Source organism: Ctenopharyngodon idella, chromosome 22 (genome assembly GCF_019924925.1).
Source record: "Ctenopharyngodon idella isolate HZGC_01 chromosome 22, HZGC01, whole genome shotgun sequence".
In the NCBI taxonomy this organism is placed as follows: domain Eukaryota; kingdom Metazoa; phylum Chordata; class Actinopteri; order Cypriniformes; family Xenocyprididae; genus Ctenopharyngodon; species Ctenopharyngodon idella.
In genome coordinates, this window is record NC_067241.1 from 3,876,669 (window position 1) to 3,892,500 (window position 15,832).

The 15,832-nt window shown below is 36.5% G+C and overlaps 1 protein-coding gene across 6 annotated transcripts in view; it reads right to left on the reverse strand.

The window, feature by feature from the left end:
- The window catches only part of LOC127504496 (protein phosphatase 1 regulatory subunit 12B), a 42,898-nt gene that overhangs the window by 15,046 nt on the left and 12,020 nt on the right, over positions 1 to 15,832 (reverse strand). For 4 of the 6 annotated variants that reach the window (XM_051879170.1, XM_051879173.1, XM_051879175.1 and 1 more), the window contains exons 2-5: positions 1,755 to 1,771; positions 1,511 to 1,643; positions 1,084 to 1,188; positions 685 to 735 (exon numbers count right to left, since the gene is read on the reverse strand). In XM_051879170.1, coding sequence (XP_051735130.1) covers positions 685 to 735; positions 1,084 to 1,188; positions 1,511 to 1,643; positions 1,755 to 1,771 — 306 coding nt within the window. The remainder of the gene's footprint in view (positions 1 to 684; positions 736 to 1,083; positions 1,189 to 1,510; positions 1,644 to 1,754; positions 1,772 to 15,832) is intronic. The other 2 variants (XM_051879172.1, XM_051879174.1) reach the window with 1 other exon arrangement.

Here is a 15,832-nt window from a genome sequence, read left to right on the forward strand (position 1 = left end):
CATTAAAAAAGTTAATTGTTACATACAATGTCCTTGTGTTCATGTTGTATTGCAATGTAGTCATATATTTAAGTACCAATTAATAATAATTAACTACATAGGGTTAAGGTTAGGATTAGGTTTGGTTTAGGGTTAGTTGCAAGTAATTATGCACAATTTATTGTAATTACTATAGTAACTACATGTAATGTGTAAGAAGGACACTGTAAAATAAAGTTACCCAAAACACTTGTGCTGCTATTGAGGTGGATATGGGTATGGTTAGGGACAGGTTTGGTGGTATGGGTAGGTTTAAAGGTCGGTTATGGTGTAAGGGAAGGGTCAACAGTGTGATTACCGATGTGATTACTAAATTTAATTACATGCAGGCATTTTAAAATACAAGTACAATGTATCAAATTATTAATTAAAAAATTAGTACATAGTAGTTAAAGACTCTTAATATAAAGTGGGACCAAAAATAATTTGTAAATTATAATTATATTAAATAATTAAATTAAATTAAATTAAATTTAATTGTTGCTAAAATCAAGATGTTAAAGCAGAATAAAGAATTGGTTTATTGAAGTATTATGAGAACGGCATAAAGAAATATCAGTTCAAGATCTTAACACTAAAGAGAACAGACTGTAATTCCTCAGAAAGTGTCAATAATGATTATATAACGATGATATTTATATATACCCTTTTCTCTGATTCAAATACAGTGGACCTCTCTGATATTCTGTCCTGCCTCTGAAACACATTCACGAAAGATTAATGAGCAAAAGAGAATAATTGCACACAGAAACAAAACTGTAAAGGAACAAAATAAAGGCATTTTAAATACATATTCAAAGTAAAATATTTAAAAAAGCTGACCAGTATCTAGATATATATTATTGTCTTTTCACAGATTGTGATTCCTTACAGATGCTGTGAGTTTTAACAAAGCCAGACCCTCGGGAGCCTGACTGGATTCAGAGGGCCAGCATGTGCTATTGTTTTTAATACAGGCCCCTCCTCTTGGCAGATGATGGTCATACTGGATGATTCAAGATCATAGAAATTCTCTCTCCCTATCTACTGGGATTGTCCTCTCACCTGTGCGACTCTGTCAAGCTGTGAGCGGATTTTGGTGAGCTCCTGTTTGCTGTCGTCCAGTCGAGACTTCAGCTTCTCATTTTCTGCCAGTGCGTCCTCATACAGCTGATAAAGTGAAACAAACAAGAGACTAAATTAGTATCTCCACTGGGAGATGTTTTCCTGTCGCTGGTCAACAGAAGACTGCTAATGGTCTGCACTGGATAAACACAGAATGCTATTAACTATTAAAAAGGAACTACATTCACATTAAGATATATGTACTATTTTGATTTTACTCTTTTTTTGATGTTAGACAAAAGTTAGACACATACTGCAAGCATTGCGTATGTCATAAAACGCCTTTGTCTTTGGGGATAGTATATGAAGAATAATATCTAATATAACGAATGTCAGTAAGTATTTTATTAATCAAAGTTATCCTGACCTTCTTATAGTCCTTGCTGGCAGAGTCGTCGTCTGTTTTGCTCAAAGAGGCGAGTCTGTTCTCTCGGCGTGTGTAGGTGCTGGTCCGAGCTGGAAGTCGGTCTGACGAAGACTCCACACCACTGGAGTCTGACCTGCTCATTAATAACAATCATCAAGTAAGCATTTTTTTAATGAATTTATCTATCAGTAAACAGAAGCAAATTAAGGAATAATGTTTTTAGACAAGAAACAGAGAAGCTTACCTTGACGCCCGGTCTTGCTACAAAGGAAAAAAAAAAGTTTGATTAAATAGGCTGAAATTGTCATTTAACATAAGAAGGTGATAGCCTCATTAAACTAACGAAAAAAGTACCAGAACATGGTAACACTTTAGTTTAGGGTCCAATTCTCACTATTAACTAGTTGCTTATTGACTATTTGGATGGCTTAAAATGAACCCAAAATAGGTTGGAAATTAAAAATCAGACACATAATTACAATTACAGGCAACAATAATAATAATCAAAAGGTGAACATTTATTAACAAGCAATTTAATAAATTTTTATTGTTTAATTATTATTCAATAAACACTAATAAATAATCATTTATTAAATATATTAATAAATGTTAATTTCCAATATACTTTGGGTTAAAGCAAGCAATACAGTAATTTTTAAACAATAGTTGGGTTAAATAAAACTAAAACAACCCAATTTCTGGGTTTGTCCATTTTCATCCCAACTTGGGTTGTTTTTAACCCAGCATTTTTTAGAGTGTAGGTTTATTGGGGCAAAAGTCATAGTTAATAGTTAGTTAATAGTAAGAATTGGGCCCTAAACTAAAGTTTGACCAAAATATCTCATTTGTGTTTCGAAGATGAAAGAAAATCTGTTGGGTTTGGAATAACATGAGGGTGAGTAAAAAAATGATGACAGAATTTGTTTAAACTTTATTTTGATGGTCCACTTTAGACATTCTACTAACTATAAGTAACTTTGCAACTACATGTCAACTAACTGTAATTAATTAGTAGACTGTTAGGATATCAGGGTTGTAGAATAAGATGCACTTGCAAAGTTACTTATAGTCAGTAGAATGTCTTTTGGAGGAGCATCAAAATAAAGTGTTAGCAGATATTAAGAAGACAATCTATTACTATAACACTCTAATGACTGCTAGTTGACATTATTATTATTAAAAAAGTGCACTTTTTAAAACTGTACTTAATGTGTTAAGAAACAGTCATGAAAATGTACTCTCTTTAAGTTCACTTATGTGGCCTTTTATTTCAGTAATACACTGTAAAACCTTGCTGTAAAAAATGGCCAAATTCTGACAGTAACATGCCATTTTCCATTAAAACAGTAATATACCATAGGAAAAAAAAGCATTCTGGGCAATATTTGTTGTTTTTGAGAAAATAGCTTACAGGAATATACTGTGAATTAACAGCGCTTAACGTCGACACTCAGAGGCTGTGTTCCAAAACCACACTATACCCTCATTCACTATTCTTTATATTCACTAATATAGTCCACTTAACAGAGTGAATGAAAACAAGTGAGTGAATTCAGACGCTGATAAACATCTTACAAGCAGAATCAGTGAAGGACAGAGAAACAAGAACAGGAAAAAGAGATCAGCAGAAACACAAGAACTATAACTGTCTTCCAGTGTGAAACCAGTTTACAAACCAGTTTGACATTATTTCTTTCATACATGTACAGAAGTTCTTGTTGAGAATGAACAGATTTAGATGTTGGTGTTTTATTGAAAATAATAAAGTTTGTGGTTACCATTATGGTGATCAGTGTTTGCTTTATTTGGGCTTTTGACCCTTGACTCTTTAACATTAGTTTTTCTGGCTGCTGTGACAGTGTGTTTATAAAGAAGCACATTTGTTAGAGAGAGAGAGAGAGAGAGAGAGAGAGAGAGAGAGAGAGAGAGAGAAAAAACAGAAAGTTAATCAGATGTTTTTGGCAGTTGTGAAAATGCCATAATCGTCTTGGACTTGTCTGATTCACTGGTCTCTTTCTGTGTCTAATCTTTGATTTTATGGGTATTTTAATTTTATATTTATTGATTATAGTAGCTTTGTCATTCTACAGCATGAGATGCAGCAATGTTAATAATGTAACACTTTTGATAAGAGATTAAACACTGGATGAGATCAGTGAATCAAGAGACTATATGATGGTTATATCATCATCAATACATAACTATCAGCATTCAATAATCTTTTCTTTTTTTTTTTTTTTTTTTTTTTGTCATAACAAATGTGACTTTGCAAAACACAGTTAAAGCAGCCAGAGGAGCCCAACTAAAGCAAACACTGATCTCCATAATGGTGACATCAAATCACACATCAACATCTAAACTTCTGTTAATTCTTAATAAGAACTTCTGTAGATGTATGACAGAAATAACATCAATCTGGTTAGTAATAAGTGTAATAAGGTGTAATGGCTGGAAGTCAGTTGTAGTTGTTGTTTCTGCTCGTCTCTTCTCTTTTTTCTGTTCTTGTTGTTCCTCTTCCCTTCAGTAATTCTGCTTGTTAACAGCAGGTGTTCATCACTAATGTTACATATTCAACACTTACATATTCACTTAATTATCTCATTGCAACACACAGTCAATGTTACTTTTACTCTTTGTAGTGTGAACACTACAGGATTTTCATGTGGGGTTTAAAGGGTTAAAAGTGTAAGATAAAAAGACACACCCAAGTTATACTGGCAACACTGTTGCCAGTAGTTTACAGTAAAATTGAGTTTTGTGGGTCACCATTGTGCTGAAAAGTAGAGCCTGTGCTTCAGTCCAGGACAAGATCAAGAAACATTGATATTATACTGCATGTTGCTTTATTTAACAGGTGGTGACTGTGTAGTTGCTGATCCAGTGAAAATCTCTTTATTTATTTTTAGTGGTCTCAAGTGAAATAAGTTCACAGTAATACTATGCTCACATTATTAGCACATGATAAATATTAGTTTATAAATTTAATGACAGTTGGCCAATTTAAGGCAGTCAGTTTCTTCAAATGAATCAAATTAATTCAAGTTTTATTTTAGTGTATTTTAGGGTATTTTAAAAGTAGATTAAATTTAAGAACTGTACAATTAACAGTATATTACTGGCAACAGTGTTGCCAGTATTGTGCCATTAATTTATAGTGTATATTATCTGCAAGAACAGAATTCAAAAAAATTTTTTTTTTTTTTTTTTGATTGGGTGATCAGCAAACAGAAGAGTTTTTAAGTGTGATTGAATGTGATATAATTGAGCTGCAACAGCAGGTCAAACTGAGTCTGCTAGACTTATTAGTCTGTCAATGGGAGTCTGTCATGCAAAAGCCTGGAGCAAGAGTATGATTTCATGCAGTCACAAACTTGTGCATGTGTGTCTACATAAAAATGACATTATGTCACAAAGTGTTTTTTATTACACCCACTTCCTCTCAGTTGAATTCACACCAACTCCAGTTAGCAATGACAGCACAACAGTTCATTGCAGGAGGATTTGTTCTCTAATAAATGTTCTATTGTAATAAATTGTTGCTAATTTTTATAAGATAAAGATTTCTTTCCTACATTTTCCTTGTACGAGCATATAAATCAGTTTGTATTTATGAGAGCTAATCTTGTGGACAGTAAATCTTCTGAAAGAATATTTAATAGGCTTCCATTTTGGGTACATGTTTGTACGTAGACACACATTGTAAACAACACCATCCACCATCAGCGTTTGGATGACATTTCATCCTAACTAAGTATGTGCATAGATGGCAAATGACTCATGTAAAGGTCTGACAGTCCAAGCAGAAACATCCATAACAAAGATGGGAGGCTACACGCCACTTATAATTTAAAGTAGTTAAACTACAGTCAAGCTGTTCGGCGGGTGCAGATTCCACACAGGTCTGGTAATATGTTCTCTTTGCTTCAGATTTAAGGCTGTTGAGTCCAGAGAGAAAGCTAGAGAAGGAAAGGCAGAGAAAGATCCCTCTCTGTTCCTCTGCTAAAGACAGCACATCCTGTTTGGACACTGCACAGCACACTTGATTATGCATCAGAGAGGAATAACAGTCCACTGTCTCCACTGTCTGAGGGGGACCTCTGAACAACACCAAAAAAGGACATGCAGAATCAGTCACTACAGCCGGACAAGGTTTGGCAGAGAAAAAGAAGAGCTTTTCATGTACTCACAAAACTAATTACAGCAAATGAGATCTGTTAAATGAGAAGGTTCTGTGACTACAGGAACTTTGAGACACTTTTCACACTCTCATTAGTTTAATTTGTCCACTAACAATGTTCAGCAGTGTAAATGTACACAACCTCACTTTTTTTTTTTTTTTTTTTGAGATCATTCCTGAAAAAGAAGTGTGCTTAGTTGTATATACATTTTAATGTACTTGCAGATAATATATTAATGAAATAAAACACCACATAAACTTAAAAAGAGTTCACTTTCAAGACTGTTTCTTAACAAACTTAAGAACACTTTTAAAAAGTGCACTTTGTAATAATGTCAAATTAAAAGTACATTTCAAATCATCCTGTTTTAATAAACTTTGACGTGTTGACTAACATACTAAAGCACATGTAAATTACTCGATTATAATTTAACTGATTATAATTTAATACATGACACCATAAATGTTTGTCAGTACATTCAGCAGTACACTATATATTTTAAAGAAATATTTTAAATAGAAGTAATTATTAAATAACAAGGTATAAAGATGAACTTATAAGTCCTACTTAAGTGGGGCAAAAAATGCATATACATTTAAAGTACAAAACATTTCCATTTAATTGCAGATAACATGCAATTAAGTTCATTACATTCATTTTGCACTTAAGTATATTATTTTGAAGTATATTAATAAGTACTCTTTTCAAAAGCATGCTAAAGTATACTTCTTTCCACAAGGGTTTGCATCACATCTTAGATAATGTTTATGTATCATAAATATTTTAACTTTTTGCACAAAATTAGCTTGACTTAAAGGATTAGTTCACTTTCAAATGAAAATTACCCAAAGCTTTACTCACCCTAGGTGTATATATGATATGATATATAATGAACACAGAAAGAAACGTTTCAGTTCTGTCTTTTCCGTAATTTGAATACGGGAGGCGGTCTGGCGGAAGCTAGATATTTGACTTCATAACTTGTTAAATAATTTTTTTTTTTACACAAACGCATCGCTTCGCTTCAGAAGGCCTTTATTAACCCTCTAGGGTCGTGTGGAATACGTTTATGATGGATGCATGTGGATGGAGACACTTTCTTCAGCTCATACTCGTTTGGTAACGCATGCTGCCATTATAAAGCTCGAATGCGTCAGGATATTTATTAATATTTCTAGGATTTTGTTCATCAGAAAGAAGAAAGTCAAATACACCTATGGCTTGAGGGTGAGTAAAGCTTGGGGTAATTTTCATTTGAAAGTGAACTAATCCTTTAAATAGAGGCGCAATAAAAAATGTTCACATCATGTGTCTCATATTTCATTTAAGCTCTTTGTTAACAATGTACACTACTAATATGATGATTAATAATAAATAAAACTTTATTAGTGACAAAATTTTTGCTCATACAGAAACTCATGGCATGACTGAGGGCCAAACATTTTTGATATAAATCCATTTTCACACAATGCATTTTGAAATGGCTTATAATTATTTTTACTAATTGTTTAGATTAACACTTTATATGCAATGAGGTGGAAGATCTGACGAGTTTATATTGTGATCGATCTTGAAGACATCCGCAATCTACTTTTCAAGTGAATCGTAGAGATTGTGATCTTTTATGACCTCGTAATAATGTTAAAATACAGCAATGACTGCCTAATAGATGGCTGTGCTGACTGGCCAAATTATATCATGTGTCTTTCATGCGTGGTGATGCATTTGAAAAACAATGCAACAGCAGTAGGGCTGTGCGATGAATCGAATTTTAGTTTGAAAACGTGATAATCAAGATAAAATTATCATTGTGAGCAATCATTCTTTTCCTTTAAAGCAGTGTGCTTTCGCCCCTCCTTAAAAAGCCTAAACTTAACGTCCAAATCAGTCAAATCAAGTAACGTGACTGTCGTAAAATTCAGTCTACTGCGGGACATGCTTTATTTTAAAAAGAGTTATTAAAAGCGCATTAAACTGTGAAAGAGACTGATCCCCACACGCTTTCTTTGTGCATGCTGCGAGACGGAGCAGAACACAGACGAGCAAAGTATACTTGGGGTTTCAGGCTCGTGCCTAAACGGTCAAATATCCGCAAAAATATGTCAAAATGTCTGTCTTGGCAAGTATTTACATAAAGACAGATAGCTATGTCTTAAGTGAATAAACAGTTGGGAAAGAAATCGGATGTGTGTCATTGGTTTAGATCCATGCATTCGGTCTTAAAGCCTAATGCAAATACCTGCTGCTTTCTGTGTCATTAATGATAAACAAAAGACAAAGACAAAATCACTCACTGCTCTTGACTGAATGACTTCAGTAGTTTTAATAAGAATCAATGTATATTTAATTCATACAGTGAAGACTATGCAGTGTTTTAAAGTTTAACTCAGGTTTTAATGACTATTTTGAAAACTGACTGTTTAATGCAATGCTGTGTTTTAAATTGAGCAAATAGATAAGTCCATAGGCCTGTTCCAGTCTGGATATTCTCTGATATTGTATTATAGTACATCTCAAAATTGGGAAGATCGCGATTCAGATTGTGATTGTTTGTTATAATATTATGATATGAAATTTTGGGAAGATTGCCCACCCCTAATATGTAATAATACAAAATAAGTAAATTTGTAACTACATGTCAACTAGCAGTCATTAGAGTATTAGTAGATTGTCTACTTAATATCTGCTAACACTTATTTTTATGCTTCCAACAGACATTATACTGACTAAAATGTACATTTGCAACTACAAGTCAACTTATTCTACTAATCCGAACCTTAAAGCCTAACCCTAACCTAACAGTCTACTAATACTCTAATGAGAGTTAGTTGATATGTAGTTGACAAGTTACTTATACAGTATCTCACAGAAGTGAGTACACCCCTCACATTTTTGTAAATATTTTATTATATTTGTTAATGTGACAAGACACAAGAAATGACACTTTGCTACAATGTAAAGTAGTGAGTGTACAGCTTGTATAACAGTATAAATTTGCTGTCCCCTCAAAATAATTCAACACACAGCCATTAATGTCTAAACTGCTGGCCACAAAAGTGAGTACACCCCTAAGTGAAAATGTCCAAATTGGGCCCAATTAGCCATTTTCTCTCCCTGGTGTCATGTGACTCATTAGTGTTACAAGGTCTCAGGTGTGAATGGGGAGCAGGTGTGTTAAATTTGGTGTTATCGCTCTCACTCTCTCATACTGATCACTGGAAGTTCAACATGGCACCTCATGGCAAAGAACTCTCTGAGGAGCTGAAAAAAAGAATTGTTGCTCTACATAAAGATGGCGTAGGCTATAAGAAAATTGCCAAGACCCTGAAACTGAGCTGCAGCACGGTTGCCAAGACCATACAGTGGTTTAACAGGACAGGTTCCACTCAGAACAGGCCTCGTCATGGTCGACCAAAGAAGTTGAGTGCACATGCTCAGCGTCATATCCAGAGGTTGTGTTTGGGAAATAGACGTATGAGTGCTGCCAGCATTGCTGCAGAGGTTGAAAGGGTGAGGGGTCAGCCTGTCAGTGCTCAGACCATACGCCGCACACTGCATCAAATTGTTGTCCCAGAAGGCCTCTTCTAAAGATGATGCACAAGAAAGCCCACAAACAGTTTACTTAAGACAAGCAGACTAAGGACATGGATTACTGGAACCATGTCCTGTGGTCTGATGAGACCAAGATAAACTTATTTGGTTCAGATGGTGTCAAGCGTGTGTGGTGGCAACCAGGTGAGGAGTACAAAGACAAGTGTGTCTTGCCTTCAGTCAAGCATGGTGGTGGGAGTGTCATGGCCTGTGGCTGCATGAGTGCTGCTGGCACTGGGGAGCTACAGTTCATTGAGGGAACCTTGAATGCCAACATGTACTGTGACATACTGAAGCAGAGCATGATCCCCTCCCTTCGGAGACTGGGCCGCAGGGCAGTATTCCAACATGATAACGACCCCAAACACACCTCCAAGACGACCACTGCCTTGCTAAAGAAGCAGAGGGTACCTAAACCCTATTGAGCATCTGTGGGGCATCCTCAAACGGAAGTTGGAGGAGCGCAAGATCTCTAACACTTACCAGCTCCGTGATGTTGTGGAAGAGGACTCCAGTGGCAACCTGTGAAGCTCTGGTGAACTCCATGCCCAAGAGGGTTAAGGCAGTGCTGGAAAATAATGGTTGCCACACAAAATATTGACATTTTGGGCCCAATTTGGACATTTTCACTTAGGGGTGTACTCACTTTTGTGGCCAGCGGTTTAGACATTAATGGCTGTGTGTTGAGTTATTTTGAGGGGACAGCAAAGTTACACTGTTATACAAGCTGTACACTCACTACTTTAGATTGTAGCAAAGTGTCATTTCTTCAGTGTTGTCACATGAAAAGATATAATAAAATATTTACAAAAATGTGAGGGGTGTACTCACTTCTGTGAGATATTGTAGTTAGTAGAATGTCTAAAGTGGACCATTGAAATAACCTTACTTTATGATGGATATTTTATGAAGATTGAAATTCTGGGACAAGTGTAAAACAACAAAATCTAAACAGATAGGACATATGAAAAGTAGATATTTTGTCGTTATTTTGTTTTTTTGGCACACAAAAAGTATTCTTGTCACTTTATAATATTAAGATAGAACCACTGACCTCACATGAACTGTTTCAAATGTTTTTAGTACCTCACTGAGCCATCGGATTTCATCAACAATATCTTAATTTGTGTTCCGAAGATGAACGAAGGTGTTACGGGTTTTAGAACGACATGAGGGTGAGTAATTAATGACATTATTTTCATTTTTGGGTGAACTAACCCTTTAAGGAATGGTTAAAAAAAAAAAAAAAAAAAAAAAAAAGTTACATACAGAGAAAAAAGTTGTTTTAAGTTGATTTTAGGTTTTGGAATCAACCTAAAAAGAGGCCATATAGTTTAACAAATACATATAAAATTATGTAGAAGTATATGTTACAGTGAGAATATCTCACTGATCGTAACTTCATATGCTATTTTCTGGCATGAATCTGTGGTGTTTTTACAGGGAAATAAACAGAAGAGAGCAAGGCCTTGAGCCAATGGAGAGACGGGTCCATCTGAATGTTTACGCAGTATTTCAGAGAAGTTTCTCCTTATGTGGTTATAGCATGCCGACCTGCTCTCCGACCACACTGGAGGAGAAACAGAGCTTGACCTGCGGCACTGACTTACAATAACTGTTGTAATATCCGTGGCTGGTTTGTGTTTTACTGGCAATCATTATGATTTCTCAAAGTGAGGCAAGATGTCTTATTCAAGTGTTTACATGTAGCCACAACAACAACAAAAAAAAAAAACTATCTGAAACATTCACAATGTGTGCTGGTGGTCTTGTTTAGTTCTGTGTGGTCACATCATGTGGGGTAGCTGAGGTCTGCATTTAGTAGATATGTGTTCTGCTGGTCTTGTCCTCATGTCTGGTCATTCTGGGATCTGAGGTCATCGTTATGCACAACAACAATTTTTTTTTTTTTTTGATTGGCATCCTTTGTTTGTCCAGGAACAACATTCCTATGAAACAACTCTCAATCTACAATCAGAGAGAAGTGAAAGGTTAATAAGAGTGTTGTTCAAGCCTATAACCCTATCCTTATCCTCCAAATCCTATCGGTTAATAGGAGTGTTGTTCCGAGAACATGTCCTACTTGGGTAAATCACGTTAAACTGGAGGTTTAAAGTCCTAGGGGGGCATCATTACCCATGGGCACCTGCTGGCCCTGAGCTCACTCACTGTGTCTACAGAGAGAAAGAGTGTGCACACTTTCACCACAGTAAACCATGTAAGGCACTGATGCTGCTGCGCACATTCCATCCTGCTAGTAAAAATAACGCTCAATCACATTAATGAGAATGGCCTCTTCAACACAAATACAAGCATGCTGAAGAGAACAGACGCTAACCCACCCTTTCGGTGAGATCAAACTCACACGTGTCAATTATACAATCACTTTTTGAGGTTTGTCTTGTGTAATCCAAATTGTTTCAATCAATTTTAAAGTCTATTTAAACATTTTTTTCTATTGCATTAAAATATAGAAAAAGAAAAGTGACAAATATTGACAGTTCTTATGTTGAAGTCGCTGTTTGGATTTAAATAGGCAAATACTTGACTGGATCATAATTGCTGTTATTATACAGCATATTTGCTGTTTCTAACATGTTACATGTTTGGGAACAGTTTTTGAATATGGCCATGATGTCTTCCTACATGGTTTTTTAAGAAATGAATAGCTACACACTCCATCAATTAGGGTTAGAAGAACTGTTCCCAAACATATAATATGCGATATTCTACCAGTATCGCCACGGGAACCGTTTCACCATTTGAATCACTCCACTGTCAGCATTCTCACAGTGATTGTCTCACAGCGAGCAAACCCACCATATTTTTATAGATACTACTGTTATTTTGTAACGAATGTAGTTTTAAGAGTTTTTAGGCGAGAATGTAGATGTTTAGACCTCAGATATGCGATTTATATGTATACGTATGTTCAGAGATGTAAGCTCCAAGCCATCAGCGACCTTGCAGCACTCACGTACCCTCAGAGAACAGCTTTATCTCGGCCAGTGCTTTGGGGATTTGCCGCTGGTTCTTATGTAGCTAGTGTTTAAACATAAGGTATAATTCGTTTTGGGTATATCAAATGGGCAATCTTTGGTATTATTAATCTATTACTTGTTCCAGAGCTAATAGATTTGGCTTAATATTTTGTTTCAGAACTTTATTTACATTGAAATTAAATCTTGTACTAACTAGAGCGCTGCTTTTGTACGTTTGACCGAACTGTTTGCTTGTGTTTATTTCCTCTTGTACTTCTTATGCTGTTATAATGGCTATTGTTGTTGATTTAAATATTATTGTTCAATAAACAATATTTTATATAAATAACATGCCGTATTTTTTGGTATTGAGAGAGTCCGTTAGTGATTTTGACTTCAGTGAAAGTTACATTAATACGCCATGAGATTACAGCAAAGACTGTCTTTATGAGTGAGTCAGTCAGTCGCAAAGACTTTTATATTGAAATGGACTGAAACAAGGAAACAAGGACATTGTTTTTACTTTAAACAACATCTTATGAGATGCAACTGCATTGACTAGTGCTGTCATGGGAATGTTTTAAATGTTAAAAGGACAAAGACAAAGATATCACTTTTCTCAGCGGACATTCAAACTGACTTTGTGATTATGATTGACCTGAAGAATATCAGCTAGATGCAGGTAATGCACTCGCTTAGTCATTCTCTCTCTCATAATACTCTACATATTACAATGAGTTTCAATGAAGCGACTCAACGTTCCTTCATTACTAGTTCTAAAGTGACGTTTTAGAATTAGTAACAGAGGCTGGGGCTCAACTGTTAAACTGTCAACTTGAGATTTGAATCCGTGGTGAATGGAAGCAGTTCCTCACAAAAGAGGGTTTTTAAAGACAATCCGTTGTTGTTTCTTATTTATTTACACACTTGCCATTAAACTGTTGTATAAACGCAATATCACACTCATAGCCGTGCGATATGGCTGTATAATCTGTGATTACCTATGGCCTGATATACAGCCAAATCACATGGCTACAAGTGTGATATTGCTCATATACAGTATCTCACAGAAGTGAGTACACCCCTCACATTTTTGTAAATATTTTATTATATCTTTTCATGTGACAACACTGAAGAAATGACATTTTCCTACAATGTAAAGTAGTGAGTGTACAGCTTGTATAACTGTGTAAATTTGCTGTTCCCCTCAAAATAACTCAACACACAGCCATTAATGTCTAAACCGCTGGCCACAAAACTGAGTACACCCCTAAGTAAAAATGTCCAAATTGGGCCCAATTAGCCATTTTCTCTCCCCGGTATCATGTGACTCGTTAGTGTTACAAGGTCTCAGGTGTTAATGGGGAGCAGGTGTGTTAAATCTGAAAAAAAGAATTGTTGCTCTACATAAAGATGGCGTAGGCTATAAGAGGATTGCCAAGACCCTGAAACTGAGCTGCAGCACGGTGGCCAAGACCATACAGCAGTTTAACAGGACAGGTTCCACTCAGAACAGGCCTTGTCATGGTTGACCAAAGAAGTTGAGTGCACGTGCTCAGTGTCATATCCAGAGGTTGTGTTTGGGAAATAGACGTATGAGTGCTGCCAGCATTGCTGCAGAGGTTGAAGGGGTGGGGGGGCAGCCTGTCAGTTCTCAGACCATACGCCGCACACTGCATCAAATTGGTCTGCATGGCTGTCGTCCCAGAAGGAAGCCTCTTCTAAAGATGATGCACAAGAAAGCCCACAAACAGTTTGCTGAAGACAAGCAGACTAAGGACATGGATTACTGGAACCATGTCCTGTGGTCTGATGAGACCAAGATAAACTTATTTGGTTCAGATGGTGTCAAGCGTGTGTGGCGGCAATCAGGTGAGGAGTACAAAGACAAGTGTGTCTTGCCTACAGTCAAGCATGGTGGTGGGAGTGTCATGATCTGGGGCTGCATGAGTGCTGCCGGTGCTGGGGAGCTACAGTTCATTGAGGGAACCATGAATGCCAACATGAACTGTGACATACTGAAGCAGAGCATGATCCCCTCCCTTTGGAGACTGGGCCGCAGGGCAGTATTCCAACATGATAACGACCCCAAACACACCTCCAAGACGACCACTGCCTTGCTAAAGAATGTCTCCAGACCTAAACCCTATTGAGCATCTGTGGGGCATCCTCAAACGGAAGGTGGAGGAGCGCAAGGTCTCTAACATCCACCAGCTCCGTGATGTTGTCATGGAGGAGTGCAAGAGGACTCCCGTGGCAACCTGTGAAGCTCTGGTGAACTCCCAAGAGGGTTAAGGCAGTGCTGGAAAATAATGGTGGCCACACAATATATTGACATTTTGGGCCCAATTTGGACATTTTCACTTAGGGATGTACTCACTTCTGTGGCTAGCGGTTTAGACATTAATGGCTGCATGTTGAGTTATTTTGAGGGGACAGCAAATTTACACTATTATACAAGCTGTACACTCACTACTTTACATTGTAGGAAAGTGTCATTTCTTCAGTGTTGTCACATGAAAAGATATAATAAAATATTTACAAAAATGTGAGGGGTGTACTCACTTCTGTGAAATACTGTATATAATATATATTATTAATATTATTAGCTGGTGTTTCATTTAATTGCACACTATGTGAATTTACTGTGGAATATTCTTTGGATGCATTTAAGCAACTTAAGCAACTTCATGTGATGTTGAATTAAAGGATTGTTCCAGTTTATTTAAGGGTTGTCTTTTTTGGTCTGATGAAGAGTTGTGGGCTTTAAAACGTGACCAAGGTGGGATTATAATAAATTTGGTACCATAATGTGCCAACTTTTTTCTATATTTACCTTTCTATTTTGGTCGGGCACCTGCACTTCCATGCTTCAGTTTATTCTTAGCATATTAACTTTTTAAGGCCTTTTATATTGGCTTCTTTTGGGGGGGTTCCGACCCTCCTGGAATTCACACCCTCACTGGCATTGCTGGCAGAGCTCATCCTTTACACTATTTAAGATCTGAGAACAATTTAGTCAATTCTCTTACAATGGTTGAATGAGGATTTGGTTAAGCTGTATTAGTGCATCAGGACAACTGTACGTTCACTGCACATCAAAGGCATGTGAAACTGTGTTCTGTCAGAGTGTTTACGCTGCAGGGTTGCTTAATTCTCCATGCATTCAGCACATATGAGCTCTATAACTCATATATACTATGAAGTAACAAACTGAGACTGCTTCATGCAGCTGTGGGCTTCACCCTGATCCCATAACTCCACAAACTGTAACATTTACAGGATCTGGCTCATGCTGAAGTATTTATACGCAACCTCTTTAATCCTCTCTTTCCCCTCATCCCTTCATCCCCCCATTTGAGAGCCAGCTAGTCCGTCTGCCAGCTTGCAAAATGGAAAATGTGAGCATCACCATACTCAAAAGGAGTATTACAACACACAACTCCAAAAAAAGACATTTCTGGTTTGCAGATCTTTCTTGCTCTCTTTCTCTCCCCGCTCCCACCACACTTTATGCGATAAGACAGATATATTAAGAAAAAACAAATCAAGTCATTTGTTTTCAATTGTTT